An 18,123-nucleotide genomic window follows, 5' to 3' on the forward strand; every position below is an offset into this window, starting at 1 on the left:
TGCCTGGGCCAACGATGGCTGGCCTGTCGGACGGACGGGCTTGGCACCCGTCCATCCGACCAACGATTCTGAAGGTACGGGGAGGGGAGTCGTGGAGTTGGTGGGGGGGCGATCAGGGTTTCAGGGTGGCCCTTGCATCGAGGACAGGAGGGCTTGGGCTACCTCCTGCCCCGATAGTGTCGGGGGGTTCAGGGGTGCTGGGGCGAGAGGGCCTGGGTTTCCTCCTGCCCCGATAGTGTCAGGGGGTTCGGGGCGAAAGGGCTTGGGCTCCCTCCTGCCCCAATAATGTCGGGGGGGGGGGGGTTCAGGGTTCACCAGGGCAGGAGGGCTTGGGCTCCCTCCTGCCCTGATAGTGTCGGGGGGTTCGGGGGTGCCACGGGGCAGAAGGGCTTGGGCTTCTTCCTGCCCAGATTGTTGTGGGAGGGGGGGGGATTCTGTAACCGGTGTTGTTTTTGACAGACACCGGTTACAGAATCCAGCTTTTAGGCGAAGGACTGGCTCCTCCTTCGCCTAAAAGCTCTTGTTTTGGGCGTTTGGGAGTTAGGCTTTTTTAGGTTGATTATATGGTGCTAGTGAAGACATAGTGGTGGTCTGGGCGTTTAAACAGCTGAACATAGAGGCAGGCCATTATAAAAAAAAAACAACAACCTCTTTTTGGATGTTTTTTTGATAATGGACATTTTCCCTGCTTCTACTTTCAACGTTTAAGGCCTTAGGCCAAAAGGGGACTTAGATGTTTTTTTTATTATGATCCTCTATATACATATTCAACACTTTAAAAAAACTTTGATATAAAATCCAAAGTATCTGTCTAATAAAGCATTTGTAGGTAACTACATCGCACAATATCCCATCATAAGAAAGCATTTACAAACAATTGCGTTTTCAACATTTTCTAGAAGCCCAATCTTATACTTCTCTATGAGGGGGTGCTGAAAAGTTCTCAGCCCAACCAAGAAAAGAATGACGTGGATATGGTTCAATCAATGATCTGAAACAAAGTCAAATAAGAGAACACTCTTTTCAGCTACAGAGGCAAAATAACGCTCAGAATTTAGGAACTTGGGGCTAGATTCACAAACCTGCCCGATCGGGCCTGATCCGGGCAGGTCTGATGAATTCTGCAAACTATAATATGCAGAGGGGAGTGATCGGAGGAATGCCCCCATCCGCCTGCCCGGATTGCTCTATAGCGATCCCTGCGCATGCGCTGGACCTCTGGGCCCAGCAGCGATTTTTTTTTTTTTTCTTTTTTAAACTTTGGAGCCTGTGGTTTTAACCCGCTTAAGCCCGTGGGTTAAAACCATGAGCTTGCACTGCGGGGGAGAATCAGGGCAGGCAGGCGTTCGGGGCCGCGACTTTTTTTTTAAACTTTGCTTTTTTTAAGAGCATCAGGGCAGAGCAGGCAGGAGATGAGCATCAAGGCGGCAGTGGAAGATCGGGGCAGAGGAGTGCAGGGTGGCAATGGAGCAGGAGAGTCAGCAGAGACATGTGCGACTGGTCCCCAGCAGTCGCTTCTATTCTTGATCGGCCAGCCCAATCGGTGTCCCAAATGTGGTGAATCGCGTCCCTGTCTACTTTGCATGTGTTTCCCCTCATTTGCATGCACGGATTTGAAGCGGATCGCAGGAGAGGTTTGTGAATCAGGCCGGAGGGAAATCTGCTCGCTAAGGGGTCGCAAACCGATCGGTACATGATTGGTTTGCTTAGTGAATCTAGGCCAGTGGTTCCCAAACCCTGTCCTGGGGGACCCCCAGCTAGTCGGGTTTTCAAGGTATCACTAATGCATATGCATGAGAGAGATTTGCATACCTGTCACTTCCATTATATGCAAATTTCTCTCATGCATATTCATTAGGGATATCTTGAAAACCCGACTGGCTGGGGGTCACCCAGGACAGGGTTTGGGAACCACTGATCTATGCCTTGGTTCGTTGGGCTGAGAACTTTCAGCACCCCTTCCTAATGAACAATATTACAGTGCAAAGTTCTAATGATATCATTAGTTCTAGATTCTTTGAACCAATAGAAGAAGTAAGGTCTGTTGTTACTAATGCTAAATTATATTCTATGGACGCATTAGCATTTAGTGCACCTTAGTGAAAGAACCCTCTAGTGCAGGGGTAGGGAACTCCGGTCCTCGAGAGCCGTATTCCAGTGGGGTTTTCTGGATTTCCCCAATGAATATGCATTGAAAGCAGTGCATGCAAATAGACCTCATTCATATTCATTGGGGAAATCCTGAAAACCCAACTGGAATACGGCTCTCGAGGACCGGAGTTCCCTACCCCTGCTCTAGTGCCTAGTTGTTGATAACACATCTTAACGATCGTAAGAGCCTCATTTTACACACAGCATAGAAATCAGAATTAAGACATCTAGATTAAGAAGTGCTCAGAGCAGAATTGAGACGTCCAGGTGCTCCACTCCCTATGGTATTTTAGAGACATTGCTAAAATAACAACACAGATAAGAGACAAGAATCTGCCACAAATCAAATGCAAAACCAAAAAGCAGGTCGGTCCAAATAACAAGAAATCTGATGCGTTAAGATTGATGACCCGACACGGCCGTGTTTCACCCACAGGCTAAGTCAGGGGCAGTGACTGCAGGGAAAAGCAACAAGAAGTAAACACCTGCTAATTAGCACTTCTGTATCGCACAGCAAATCAAAGCTTCTTGTTTAAAATGGCAGCAGCCCTTTCTCAAAGGTAATTTGCAGCCTGTGGGCAAAACGTGGCCATGTCGAGTCATCGATATTAATAAACTGGACTTCTTTTATTTGGACCGATCTGTTTTTCAGTTTTGCAAGACTTTTCTAAAATGCCTGAATGAGAACAGGTGCATTTCCCAGCATGTCCAGTGGGGGGCAGTCATTTTACAGAGGCATGATGAGAAAATGCACAGCATGTGCGCAACAGATTCCAGGCTGAGGTGTCGGCGCTTACAATGGACGTGGCGATTTTGCAGCTTCCAGGTGCAAATGTCAATCCTTGCACCTGTCATTTTCCCCAGTTTACAAACCTACATTTGTATATGCTGCCAGATGTAACAGGGTTTCATTTTAAGGGCAGACATGAACTACATAGGATTAAGGAAAATGACTCCCTTAATGCACCGGGCTACATGATGGCCAAGCTTCCTCCATACATGCTGAACAGACCCCTCCACTCCCAGGATGAAATACACCTCAAAACGCCCCCTGGTCATGCCCTTCAACTGCAAACCACCAAACGATATTCCTACTCCCACTTCATATGAGCCACTGGATTCGACTGTCCCCGCTGATCAGATCCCTTGAAGGGCTCCTCAGTTTTAGGAAAGCAATAAAAACAGATCTCTTTACCTAACTCCCTGCCCTTGACCGATGGACTACAAAGAAATGTATCCTCTGGATGTGTCGAGTTAGGATAAAAACTTGTACCAAAAAAGAAAACCCTTGTACTATAACTTTGGCAAATTGTAACCTACTAACTGTATATTATGTATGTTAAGCCGTTACCCGTTCTGAGCTTTTTGGGGAGGATGGATTAGAAAATGAATTAAATAAATAATCCCTCATGAAAAATCCTGGCCCAAAGGAGCATCTTTTTAAGCTTGTATGTGCCTTTGAGTAGATGTAAAACCCAACATGGGAATATTTCCCCATACATATACAAATTTATTTCCTTGAAATAAGTAACTAGTGTAAATATGCAATTTCATTATATCTCAAAGTTTAGTTAAGGTATTTTGACATTGTTTATTAGATTTGAGAAGATTTGAACTGCTACAAGCCAACAGCATAAGCTGCTATCTTTATTTTAATTCATGTGGTCTTCTAATTAAAGAATTTAAAAGTCTTTCATGCCTTACCACAGTCAAGAAAACCATATTTTAAATTCATCAAGGCATGTGGGTTTCAAGCCAGTAGAAATAAGAATAACCACAGTAAAGTGTGGTCAGTCATTTCCTGATCATTAGCATTAAGAAAGTCTTACGATTGTAGCTGGTGATTAATTCTACATTAATATTCCATCATACACAACGAAGAGCCCACTGATTATGACTAATCTAAAATCTGCCTAGCCACTTAAAATCTGAAACATATTTGAATAAGTAAAGTATTCTGAAAGTCTAGCAATCCAAAATGTCAGCCATAGACTTAAGTGTTGAGATTGGATTGCTATCAACACAAAAGAGACAGTTGAGATTCACAAATCATAATAGCGGAGAAATACAATAGGTCAAAGAAGCTGAGATCTAATTGGCGTTTCAACATTACACTGCACTATACGGTTTTGAGTCAAATCCATGCGATACCCTCAGTTTGACAGCATCGTGAGGCTGCTTGTGGAGAAGAAAAAAAAAAAAGAGATTGATGGGCCGCATACTGTGAGAACGATGAGAATATTAAAGGTTGTCTTTGTTAACGAAGGCCAGCTTCATCGCTTAGAATAATGTCGGCAAGACAGGTCATGAGGTTTCTTCATTAAGTAGAAAGAAAATTTTAGTAATTTCATGACATGCTGTTTGTAAAACGTCTGTTATTAAACTCGAATGCCATAATTAAGCCCTACTGAAAATAAACAGCAGGTGTATGCGTTTTGGCATTATTACAGAGATTATATCAGGGATCTCAAAGTCCCTCCTTGAGGGCCGCAATCCAGTCGGGTTTTCAGGATTTCCCCAATGAATAGGCATTGAAAGCAGTGCATGCACATAGATCTCATGCATATTCATTGGGGAAATCCTGAAAACCCGACTGGATTGCGGCCCTCAAGGAGGGACTTTGACACCTTTGCATTAGATCAGGGGTAGGAAACTCCAGTCCTCGAGAGCCGTATTCCAGTCGGGTTTTCAGGATTTCCCCAATGAATATGCATTGAAAGCAGTGCATGCACATTGATCTCATGCATATTCATTGGGGAAATCCTGAAAACCTGACTGGATTGCGGCCCCTGCATTATACATATAGCACCGCGCAATCTAATGGACTCTATTTACTAACATACATTAGCTGAGGATACATTAATACATATTAATATGGTTAATATGATTTAGCACAGGTTAAGGGGACATTTTACTAAAGGCCATTAAATACTTAGGACCAGATTCTATAAACAACGCCCTAATCACTGATACCTAGTGACATCTAACTTTGGGATCCACCCGCAAATGGTTTGTTGTTTTTTTCATTGACTTAATTGACGTGGTAATTGACTGAAAAAAAAAAAATTAAAATGAGCTATTCAGGGTTCAGCGCCAAACTCTTAGGACACCTAGCACGGCCAAAGTGGAGCTGCCCTTCAACACCTAATGATCTTACCTGAAAAGTAAGCATACAAGTTTCAAGTTTCATTAGAATTTGATTTAATCGCCTATCAAATGTCTAGGCGATATCCAACAATTAAAATGGGTACAATTTAAAACGTACAAGTACGCTGATTACAACACAAAAGACAGACTAGGTTGACACACTGAAACAAACGGGGGAAGGGAGAAATACCGTCGAAAACAGGAGAGAAGAACAATGAAGGTAAGTGGAAAAGGCTAGGGAGAGATATGGAGGATCTTGCCACGATTGGATGACGTTTGCCTATAGATCGAAGGCACCCTTGAATAAGAAACTTTTGAGTTTGCCTTTGAACTGGTTTAGGGTTTTTTCCTCTCTAAAATGGGGCAGTAAGGCATTCCAAAGTTGTGGCGCTGTGACAGAAAAAATGTCGTGGCACTTTTTGTTAATTATCTTGAGCGAAGGGATACTTAATAGGTATTAGTCAATGGATCTCAGTGAGCGGGAGAGTATGTTTGGAGTAAGACTGCCAATCAAGTGGAGAAAGCTTCATCCAGGGCTAGACAAATCATGGGCTGTATCCGTAGAAGTTTCGTCAGCCGTAAGCCCGAGGTCATAATGCCGTTGTACAGATCCATGGTAAGACCCCATCTGGAATACTGTGTACAATTCTGGAGGCCACATTATCAAAAAGATGTGCGGAGAGTTTAGTCGGTTCAGCGAATGGCCACTAGGATGGTCTCAGGTCTCAAGGATCTCCCGTATGAGAACGACTGGGTAAGTTGCAGCTGTACTCACTCGAGGAGCGCAGAGCGAGGGGAGACATGATCGAGACGTTCAAATATGTCACAGGCCGTATTGAGGTGGAAGAGGATCTCTTTTTCCTTAAAGGACCCACGGCAACAAGAGGGCATCCGTTGAAAATCAGGAGTGGGAAATTTCTTGGCGACACCAGAAAATATTTCTTCACCAAAAGGGTGGTTGATCGCTGGAATAATCTTCCACAACAGGTAATTGAGGCCAGCAGCGTGCCAGATTTTAAGAAAAGATGGGATTGGCATGTGAGATCTCTTCATGGAGATAGGGGGTGGGCCATTAGTGTGGGCAGACTAGATGGGCCATGGCCCTTTTCTGCCGTCATGTTCTATGTTTCTATGTTCTATGTTCTATGGAGCTTATCTATAAGTAAGGGCGGAGAATAGGCATAGTTGACTTAGACGCTAGCTTCCAAGTAAGGTTCCAGTAAATTAGGCCTGATAAAACCTGTTCTAATATACAGATGCCTACCTCTAGGACACCTAACAATGCCTAAGCACGCCTGGACACCAGTAGGTGGGATTCTGTAACAGTGACTAGTGGTTAATTGACCAGCACCCCAAGAGGTGCTAGGGCACCATTTGTAGAATCTGGAAAGTCAGAAAATTGAGCTGCAATAAAATAGCAAAAGCTCAAAAAAATAGATTATAAAAGTTGTACTGCTGTCACTGAGAGATTTTCTGGTTATTCTTTCCAAATCGGAAATAAAAGACTACCTCCCAGACCATCCAGTCGTGTATTCTCTAACTGATTCCCGATTGTCACCGTCGCCACCTTGTGCAGCGTGCTTTTCTGCCATATGAACATCACAACCAACTGTGAAATGTCATCTTTCCGTTTCAAAAAAAAAAAAAATTAATCAAGGTGCCTGTGGTGAACAGCCAGGCTGAGAAATTGCATTTAAAACTTCCTGCTTCTGGAAGATATCAGCAGAATAGATGTACACGTACGCATTGCTAGGAAAATTTAAGAGTCATCATGAAATTTAACACAGTTTAAGTCAATGTAAGTGGCCGTCCGAGGATCTAGCACCCTGGATCTGACCTGCATACTTACAGCACACACAGGCAGTAGACCCCGGGGATGCTCTCGCTGTCTCGCAGTAAATAGCTACCATCCTTTCCCGCATCCATCAGTACCTTCTCCACAGCTTCCCGGCTGATCTTCCCATGGTAAACAGAAATGGACTCCATTTCTAAACTGAACGACCAGATCTTGCTGGCTGGGCCCAGCCAGGACGACTCAAGCCGGGAGCCTTCACACTGAGCACGCCTCAGGAGAGACAGCAGTACATGAAATCAAAACAGGCAGATTTAACAGGATATCTCACAGAGAGAAGCAAACAGGAACTGCTTCACGCCAATTATGCATAGTGCCTGCACAACACCTATCTTACCGGGCATAAATGGGACCGTCTTTACTGTGTAGGAGCTGTAGAAATGCATGAATGTGTAATTCTCCGAAGTATTGGCAGTCAGCGTGAAAAAGGCACCTGAAACTTTGATTGTCATCTAGTGCTGGAAGGATTAAGGTCAGAAAATCTATTACTAAATATTTCCACTTCTAGGTAGAAGCATAGGAACATGACAGCAGTTAAAGGCCAAATGGCCTATTCAGTCTGCCCATCTACATCATCCACTATCTCCTCCTCTCCCTAAGGATGGATGGATGAGGTTGCTGCGTATTTCTGGATTCTTTGATATTGTATCCCAATGAAGCAAAAGAATAATGCCTGTATTTGAAGTTTTATAAGATCATAAGAACATAAGAACTGCCATCTCCGGATCAGACCTTCGGTCCATCAAGTCCGGCGATCCGCACACGCGGAGGCCCTGCCAGGTGTACACCTGGCGTAATTTATAGTCCACCATATCTTTATATGCCTCTCTTAAGGAGATATGCATCTAGTTTGCTCTTGAAACCTAGGATGGTCGATTCCGCAATAATCTCCTCTGGGAGGGCATTCCAGGCGTCAACCACTCTCTGAGTGAAGCAGAACCTCCTGACATTAGTCCTGAACCTGTCCCCCCTTAGCTTCATTACATGTCCTCTAGTCCGTGTCAAATTGGACAATGTAAATAATCTTCTCTGCTCTATTTTGTCGATTCCTTTCAGTATTTTGAAGGTCTCGATCATATCCCCACGCAGTCTCCTTTTCTCAAGGGAGAACAATCCTAGTGTTATAAGTCTATCCTCGTATTCCAGTTTCTCCATACCCTTCACCAGTTTTGTTGCTCGTCTCTGCACCCTCTCCTGCAGTTTTATATCCTTCTTTAGGTAGGGAGACCAATGTCGGATGCAGTATTCCAAGTGTGGTCTGACCATTGCCCTATAAAGCGGCATTATAACTTTCTCCGATCTACTTTATCTATTTGATTTTGTAGCACATCCTCCCAAAAGGAGCTCAGAACAGGTTACAAATCAGCTACTCAAGCTTTTTCCCTATCTTTTCCAGCGGGCTCACAGTCTATCTAATGTACCTGGGGCAGTGGAGGATTAAGTGACTTGCCCAGGGTCACAAGGAGCAGCACGGGGTTGAAGTTAATGATAAAGGGGATGGAACTCCTCTCGTACGAGGAAAGACTACAACGGTTAAGGCTCTACAGCTTGGAAAAGAGACGGCTGAGGGGAGATAGGATTGAAGTCTATGAAATTCTGAGTGCAGCAGAACGGGTACAAGTGGATTGATTTTTCACTCCGTCAAAAATGACAAAGACTAGGGGGACACTCGATGAAATTACAGGGAAATACTCTTAAAACCAAAAGGAGGAAATGTTTTTTCATTCAGAGAATGGTTAAGCTCTGGAACGCATTGCCAAAGGATGTGGTAAGAGCAGTTAATGTAGCTGGTTTTTAAAAATGTTTGGACAAGTTGCTGGAGGAAAAGTCCATAAACTGCTGTTGAGACAGACATGGGGGAAGCCACTGCTTGCCCTGGATCGGTGGCATGGAATGCTGCTACTATTTTGCCAGGAACTTGTGACTTGGATTGGCCTCCTTGAAGATGGGATAGTGGGCTAGATGGACCAATGAACTGATCCATAAGAACATAAGCAGTGCCTCCGCCGGGTCAGACCATAGGTCCATCCTGCCCGGCAGTCCGCTCCTGCGGCGGCCCAAACAGGTCACGACCTGTCTGAATCACCAGAAGGGGCTCCCTTGCCACCTTGGTTTCTCATTGAAGTCCTATCTTCCCATCGTAGTCCTAACCCTCCGGTCTTGCACATGCACGACCTGTTGGGTTTCTATACTTATTACCTGGTTAGCTTTCTATACTTGTGTTACATCCCAGCTCCTCCCTCAGTATCCCACGATCCCTTTATCCCTCAGGAATCCATCCAATCCCTGTTTGAATCCCTGTACCGTACTCTGCCTGATCACTTCCTCCGGTAGCGCATTCCAAGTGTCCATGACCCTTTGGGTGAAAAAAAACTTCCTTGCATTTGTTTTGAACCTATCTCCCTTCAGTTTCTCCAAATGCCCCCTCGTACTTGTTGTCCCCTTCAGTCTGAAGAATCTGTCCCTATCCACCCTCTCTATGCCCCTCATGATCTTGAAGGTCTCTATCATATCTCCCCTGAGCCTCCTTTTTTCCAGAGAGAAGAGCCCCAGCCTATCCAACCTCTCGGCGTATGGGCAGTGTTCCAGCCCTTTTACCAGTTTCGTTGCTCTCCTTTGGACTCTCTCAAGTACCGCCATGTCTTTCTTGAGGTGTGGCGACCAATACTGAACGCAGTATTCCAGATGTGGAAGCACCATCGCTCGATAAAATGGCATGATGACTTCCCGCGTCCTGGTTGTTATGCCCCTCTTTATGATGCCCAGCATCCTGTTGGCTTTTTTCGAGGCTGCTGCGCACTGTGCAGATGGCTTCAGTGATGCATCCACCAGCACACCCAAGTCTCTCTCAAGTCTGCTGTCTCCCAACAATGCCCCCCCCAATTTGTAGTTGAACAACGGGTTCTTTTTCCCTATATGCATGACCTTGCATTTTTCCACGTTAAAGCGCATTTGCCATTTGTTTGCCCAGTCTTCCAGCTTGTCCAGGTCCCTTTGCAGGTCCTCACACTCCTCCCTGGACCTAACTCTACCGCACAGTTTGGTATCGTCTGCGAATTTTATAACCTCGCACTTTGCCTCCTTTTCCAGGTCATTGATAAATATGTTGAAGAGTAACGGCCCTAGCACCGATCCCTGTGGCACACCACTCGTGACTCCCCGCCAGTCAGAATATTGGCCCTTCACTCCAACCCTCTGCAGTCTACCCGACAACCAGTGCTTGATCCATCTGTGCACATCCCCTCCCACCCCGTTGTTCCACAGCTTCCTAAGCAGTCTTTCATGTGGCACCTTGTCGAAAGCCTTTTGAAAATCGAGGTAAATGATGTCTATGGGTTCCCCATTGTCCACCCGACTGCTTATTCCCTCAAAGAAGTACAGAAGGTTCGTTAGGCACGACCTTCCCTTACAGAATCCGTGCTGGCTTGTTCTCAGTAGGCCATTCCTCTCGATGTGCTCGCAAATGCCGTCCTTGATCATAGCTTCCACCATCTTCCCTATAATTGAAGTCAGGCTCACCGGCCTGTAGTTCCCGGGGTCACCCCTCGATCCCTTCTTGAAGATAGGTGTGACATTCGCCAATTTCCAGTCCTCTGGTACCTCACCAGTTTTCAAGGATAGGCTGCAAACATGCTGGATTGTGCCCGCTATTTCTTGTCTTAGTTCCTTCAGAACCCTTGGGTGGATCCCGTCCGGGCCTGGTGATTTACCGCATTTTAACCTGTCTATCTGTTTGAGGACATCCTCCTTACTTACCTCTATGTGCTCCAATTTTTCGGCCTGTTCCCCACTCATGAGCTCCTCTGAGTCCGGTATATTAGATGTGTCTTCGCTCGTGAAAATCGACGAGAAGAACGTGTTCAACCTCTCAGCTACCTCTTTATCCTCCTTAATCACTCCCTTCCTATCCCCATCGTCCAACGGCCCCACCTCCTCTCTCGCTGGTCGCTTCCCCTTTACGTAACTGAAGAATGCCTTGAAGTTTTTTCGCCTCCCTGGCCAGCCCCTCTTCGTATTCCCCTTTCACTTTTCTAACCTCTTGGTGGCATTCCTTTTGGCATTTCCTGTGCGCCTGGTGATTTTCCTCCGTTGGGTCCTTTTTCCATCTCCGGAAGGATACTTTTTTGTCATTTATTGCCCTCTTTACTTCAGTTGACATCCAAACCGGGTCCTTTGATCGCTTGTTCTTGCAGCCTTTCCTGAAACTGGGGACGTACATTCTTTGTGCTTCCTGCAGGGTGTCCCTGAATAGGGTCCAGGCGCTTCCCACAGTCTCCATCCTAAAGATGTTTCTGAGCTTCCTCCCCACCATTTCCCTCATAGCAACATAGTTCCCTTTCTTGAAGTTGAGCGCAGTTGTTGCGGTCCTCCTTACTATGGGTGTCTCCCTTTCTAATGTGAATCTGATCGCGTTGTGATCACTGTTGCCTAGTGGTCCTCCCACTTCTACCCCTCTTGCAGGCCCCCCTAATCCGTTTAGGATGAGGTCAAGAGTAGCACCCCCTCGCGTCGGTTCTTTGACTAGTTGCTCCATGAAGCAGTCCCTCACAGCTTCTACAAATCCTGTTTCCCTAGTGCAGTTGGAGTGACCCGTACTCCAGTCTATTCCCTGGTAGTTGAAGTCCCCCATCACTGTTACACTTCCAGTCCTGCATTCCTGTCTCAATTCCGCTTCCAAGTCGTGTCCGACTCCTTCTGGCGTACCAGGTGGGCGAGTTTTATGCCTGCACCCTTGTTTCCCGGCAATTTGACCCATAGCGATTCCAGCCCCTCTGCCTTCGTTGCCATATCCATCCCGACCGAGTGGATAGAATCCTTTATATATATAGTGCTATGCCTCCCCCCTTCTTGTAGGTCCTGTCCCTCCTGTAGAGCTTGTACCCCGGTAGCGCCACATCCCATTGATTTTCCTCTGTCCACCAGGTTTCTGCAATTCCAATTATATCTAGGTCCTCCCCCTTGGCCACGACTTCTAGTTCGCCCATCTTGGCCATGAGGCTTCTTGCATTTGCGTTTAAGCACCGCAGGTCCTGTAGGTCCTGTCGTTTTTCCTCCACCTCTGCATTTACCTGGGCCGCCTGCCCTTGGATTTCGGGCAGTTCTCCCGTTCCCTGTGCTTCTGCTTTGCCCTCAGCCTTTACCCTCTTAGCTTTCAGCTTCCCCACATTCCCGCCACCCCACTTCCCCGCTTTTCCTCTGGGTTTTCTAGCCCTACCGGCCCCCTCCTGGGCTATCATCCCTTGAGCCTCTGTTTGATCCCCCTCGCCTTGTGGTACCTCTATATTGCCCTCAGCTTTCGCCCTCGTGCCACCCAGTCCCCCTGTGTCTCCATGCCCCTTAGTCTTCTCCCAGCAAGCTCCCTTTACCTGATGTTTCCCTCGCTGTCTGATCATAAGATCCTCCGGTCCCTCTGCTTCCTCCCTGCAGTCAGCCCGTTCAGCATCTGTTCTGGATACTGTTGTCCAAAGCGTCAACATCAGATCAGCTGTCGGCTTTCCCCCTCTCCTCAGTTTAAAGCCCTCTCGATCTTCTTCCTCACATTGGCTGCCAGTAGTCTAGTTCCCGCTGTGCTCAGGTGCAGGCCGTCCCGCCGGTAGAGCTTGCTCTTTCCCCAGAAGGACGTCCAGTTCCTCACAAAGTGGAAGCCCTCCTCCTGGTACCATCTCCTCAACCATGCATTCACAGCCTGGAGGTCTGCCTGCCTCTTTGCATCTGCTCTCGGTACAGGCAGGATCTCCGAGAATGCTATCCTCCGTGTGCTCCGCTTCAGCTTTCGTCCCAGGACCCTGAACTGGTCAGTCAGTGTGGCCATGCTGAAGTTCCTCCGGCTCACATCATTCGTTCCGACGTGGATTATTACCGCAGTCTCCTCTGTCTCTGCTCCGTCCAGGATCCTCTCGATCCTATCAGTGATGTCTCGTGTCTTGGCCCCTGGGAGACAAGTCACTAGCCGGTCCTCCCTTCCTCCAGCTACGTGACTGTCTACCTCTCTCAAGATCGAGTCTCCCACCACAATAGCAGACTTCCCTTTCCTCAGCAACCTCCTCTGCCTCAGGTCCATGTCCTTGGTGTAGTGCGGTGTCTCTCCCTCGGGGTCCCGGTGAGTCGCGGTCTCCTCCTCTTGCGTGGTTCCTCCGCTAGGTCCTTCCCCGGTGTCGCCTTGTGGATCCTGGGTCTCGTCTGCCGACATCCGTCTGTGCAGCTGCTGGTCCCGTTCCTCCACCTTCCTATAGGCCTCCTCGATGAATCTCTCGAGGTCTCTCACCTGGTCCACAATGGGGCTTGCTCCGTCTGTGTTCTGGGTTGACCAGCTCGTCTCCTCTGTGGTGCGCAGTCCCTCCAGTCCCTCCATTTCCTGGACCCTGACCCTCAATCTGCCGACCTCCATCCTCAGGCTTTCCAGTTCCTGACACCGACTGCATATGTACTCCCGCCTTCCCAAGGGGAGGTAGTCGTACATATTGCACTCTGTGCAGTATACCGGAAAGTACCTCTGGGATCCTGGGTCCTCCATCGCTCTCGTAAAGTGCTGGTGTGCTCCTGCTGATTGGAGCCTGTTATTTTGTTAGCTTCAGAATCCAACTGTCGTCACTGCAGGCGCTTCACAAAGGCGCGCCGTTGGCGCTGTGCTCTTTTAAATGTTCCCTTTCGGTCAGGGAGGGGGACGGAGCAGGGCTCCCACGCTGCCCCGGGAACAATCTGGATACGCTGTCTCCCGCTGGTGGCCTGAAAGGGGGCCCGGCTGGCTGCTGTGCTCTTTTAGATTTCCCCTTTCGGTCAGGGAGAGGGGCGGAGCAGGGCTCCCACGCTGCCTCTCTTCGGGAACAATCTGGATACGCTGTCTCCCGCTGGCTCCCAGTAAGGCTATTCTTAAGTTCTTAATAGTCAAAGAGTTTAGGCTCCTAACTTTGAAAGTTAGGCTCCTACATTGGTCTTTCTGAAAATCTGCAGGAGCCAAATTCCTAAATTTATGCTTCTAATTTCACTAAGCCCCCAAACATAAGAACCTAAAAAATGGGTTGCAACAGAGGCAGACTGAAGACAGCAAAGAAAGATAGCTGTTTATCACTGATTTTAATCACTAAGCACATAAATTAGGAGGATGAGGTGCATTAAGGTAATCATGGATGTTATTTAACCATTAACCTTCATTAAAGATTCCTGGACAGAACCCAGGCAAATGGAACGATTGGCTGACTAACATCATCACGCATTCCTCAACCTACCTGAATTTTAGAAAATTGGTAAAAACGAGTTTGTTCAATCGTTTTGTAAACTAAGGAATTTTTATACCTCTGCAAATTCAACACGTAACCTTAAGATCTATATAGCTTTCCACTTCTTCCATTATGTAAGATTGCATAGATGACTTTGAGAATCTTTTCTTCCCATATGTAAGATTGTATGGACAACTTTGAATTGTGACCTCTTCGCCGATTGTCCAGCGCTTCTTGTTGTAAACCGCCTCGAACTTTCATGGCTTTGGTGGTATATAAGAATAAAATTATTATTATTAAATTATTATTATTAAATGGCAATAATGTGTGTTTTGTTAACATAATGCACATTAATTAGGTTAATAATGAGATTCAAGGTCTGCAATTGAATGCAAAGTACCTCATTATCATAAGCATAGTTTGCCTATTTCATTTGGGGGTGGGCAAGGGATAGAGGTCAGATTAGTGGTAGAGGGAAAAAATTCTCCCCCTCCAGTAACAAGGGCAAAGATTAACTTACTCTCCCTCCATTTCTTTTGTCTTTACCTAATCGATTACCCCCCCCTATATTCTTCCTTTACTCTCTCCCATCTCTAATCCTTGGTGGTCTGGTAGTTCCAGGGCAGTGGCACAGCCCCTACTTTGGGCTTAGACCACCCCCCTCCTCCAAACATACAACTCCTGTTAAATGGATGACTGGGTGATGAAGCTGGTCCCCTCCTCCTTACATCGCTACTGTACAGAAGAAGTAGGTGGCATGCTTCCAGCTGCCAACACAAGAACTTCTCGCACATGCTCAGTTTGGTTAAGAACTGAACGTGCTCAGGAAGTCTCAGCATCGGCAGCTGGAGGTATGCTGCCAGCTTCTGTACTGCAGCGGTGGGAGAACGATATTTGGTTGGCGGGGCTTCAGAATCCTCACCGGGAAAGGTTTCATTTTTGGCACACCATGGGGAGGGGAGGGGGGAGAGAGGGTCAGAGTGCATTGTCCCCCAGTCCAGTTCTGGGCTCCCCCCCCCCACCAGATTGGAGGGCTTGCTATGCCTCTGTTCCAGGGCTGAAGAGTCCTCAATCAATCCTGCCCCTGTGGGGCCAGATTCAAAATGGCACCAGTCACACCCCTAGCAGCAGTCTCATGGTACTACCACTAGATGTCAAGCTGCCATATAAGGGCCTTTTCCCTGTTAATGGCAGCTTAAACCTAGTGGTAGTACTGAGGGAATGGATGTGTTTGGAAAAGAGAGAAGCAAGGCCTATTTAAATCTTTTAAGGTGCCACTTGGAACCATCAGGCTTCCAGGTAGGATGAATAACTCAAGTTAGTGCGTAAAAAGCCAACATAGTAACTACCCCCTTTGGGGGGGGTAGTTACTATGTTAGGAGCATATCTTTTAGAATCCTAAATTTTGATTTAGGCTTATAATTTCACTGAAATAAGGAACAAAAGAGCTCCGACCATCCTGGGCACCATCTTGGTGGGGGCACTGGCACCTCTCCACCCTCCCTCCCCCCCCCCATGCTTGTGCCCTCTCTTCCCCGCCCCCCCCCCCAAAAAAAAAAAAAAAAAAACACAAAAAAAAAAACTTCTTTAAATCTTTACCAGTGTGAGCAACTACTCTGGCCTGCTGCTTGCGCTGGCCTGGCTCCCTCTGAAATTACTTCCGGGTTGCAGGGCCAGGAAGTGACATCAGAGGGAAAGCCAACACTGGCGCGAGCAGCAGGCTGGAGAAACTGCTTGCGCTAGTAAAGAATTAAAGAGATACAGGGGTGGGAAGGGAGGGCGCAAGTGTAGCATGTGGAGCGCGGAAAGAGCAGGGGGCGGAGTGGAGGACGTGAGGGGGTGCCACCACCCCTGCCCCAGGAGCCCCCAACCTATCCCCTTCACTATGTCACTGAGTGTATGACCATTAAAGCATAATAATAAATAATCAGCCATTTTATAGCTGTGGTAAAAATGGCTTTTAATGTGCGACACAAGCCCACGCAACAGTGAACTCGTCAGTACTGTATAACCAGTTGGTGCTCAGTGGAAATCTTCAGCATTTGTCTCTTCTCAACAGATGGTAGGCTAAGGTCGGTGCTCCTGGTCCCTGGAGTATCTCTCTGCTCTGCTGGCCTAGGCCATTCCAGCAAGGTTGAGCCTAAATGTAGCTCTCAGTTTGCCCAGTCCATGGACTGGACCTGGTTGAACACGAAGCATTTCTCCACTACCCCCAGTTGCACTTTTTAGCATTCAATGGGTCAGACATCAGCTCAGTCCTGTGAGACACTGCCTATGGGGCGCAGGTCCTGGTCCCTATTCCCATTTTCCTTCGACTCTTTGCCCATAAACCCAATTTGGATGGTTTTATCCCTGGAGCTCCCAAATATATTTTTTTTTTTTTAAATCTAAGCCAGTTTGCTTGGTTTACTTTTATCCCCCTGTGAGGGGAACAAAGCTACAAAAAAAAAAAAGAAGGTCCACCCAGAGAACAGGGGAACAGCAAAGAATGTGTGTAAATTTCATTTCTAAATACTGGCAGTGCTAGCAAGGACCACGTATAAAATGATTATTCTCCATAAGGGCTAAAAGTCACAGAAAATTTTACTTTTCAGTCTGAAAGATTATCACTTTTTTTTAACATCAGAGAACTGCAGTAAGCATTTCTCCTTCAGATACTTTGAGCCAAATATAATGAAATATGTCTTTACAAAGTTTTCTGCAGTTGTACATTGTATAGACAGGAATAAGAATCATTAAAAATGTAAAAGAACTGTAAATTATTACCAGATAATTACATCTTCTAGTATTCTTTTGCTAGATTTTCTTTCTTTCTTTCTTTTTGGTTAATAATAGAGCATGCTCTGTAATTATGCCACCAACTGTTTTTCAGGCTGACTTTTACGTCTTTTAGAATCATAAATTAAGTAAATTCGACTACAGTTAAAGAAACAGAAGGGATCTACTCCCAACATAGGTGGATGTTTAAATTCATTTTTTATTCAAATACTTTAACAGAGTTTAAGAACATAAGAAATGCCGCTGCTGGGTCAGATCAGTGGTCCATCGTGCCCAGCAGTCCGCTCACGCAGCGGCCCTTAGGTCAAAGACCAGTGCTCTAAATGAGTCGTCTCACCTGCGTACGTTCCAGTTTAGCATGAAATTGTCCAACTTTGTCTTGAATCCCTGGAGGATGTTTTCCCCTATAACAGCCTCCAGAAGAGCGTTCCAGTTTTCCACCACTCTCTGGGTGAAGAAGAACTTCCTTACATTTGTTCGGAATCTATCCCCTTTTAACTTTAGAGAGTGTCCTCTCGTTCTCTCTACCTTGGAGAGGGTGAACAACCTGTCTTTATCTACTAAGTCTATTCCCTTCATTATCTTGAATGTTTTGATCATGTCCTCTCTCAATCTCCTCTGTTCGAGGGAGAAGAGGCCCAGTTTCTCCAGTCTCTCACTGTACGGCAACTCCTCCAGCCCCTTAACCATTTTAGTCGCTCTTCTCTGGACCCTTTCGAGTAGTACTGTGTCCTTCTTCATGGGATAAGAACAGACTAAGAAAAAAGAAAAAAGGTGGAGGCAAAAGTAGCCATCTGGGCAGAACTGGGCTCTCTCTTCATAGAGTGAAGTAGTCAGGTCTAATGTGAAGCCTGAACTCAAATCTCACTTCTTGCAATCTTGGGTAAATCACTTTGGCGTCTTTTTACTAAACTACTACTTCTACTATTTATCATTTCTACAGCGCTGAAAGGCATTTGCAGCGCTGTACATTTAGCA

General features: G+C 46.5%; 1 protein-coding gene across 1 annotated transcript in view; it reads right to left on the reverse strand.

The window, feature by feature from the left end:
- SH2D1A (SH2 domain containing 1A) overlaps positions 1-7,284 on the reverse strand; it is a 32,321-nt gene extending 25,037 nt beyond the window's left edge. Inside the window, exon 1 of the mRNA XM_033946285.1 lies at positions 7,148-7,284. Coding sequence (XP_033802176.1) covers positions 7,148-7,284 — 137 coding nt within the window. The remainder of the gene's footprint in view (positions 1-7,147) is intronic.
- Between the last annotated feature and the right edge of the window lie 10,839 nt (positions 7,285-18,123).

This window comes from Geotrypetes seraphini, chromosome 5 (assembly GCF_902459505.1).
Source record: "Geotrypetes seraphini chromosome 5, aGeoSer1.1, whole genome shotgun sequence".
NCBI lineage: Eukaryota > Metazoa > Chordata > Amphibia > Gymnophiona > Dermophiidae > Geotrypetes > Geotrypetes seraphini.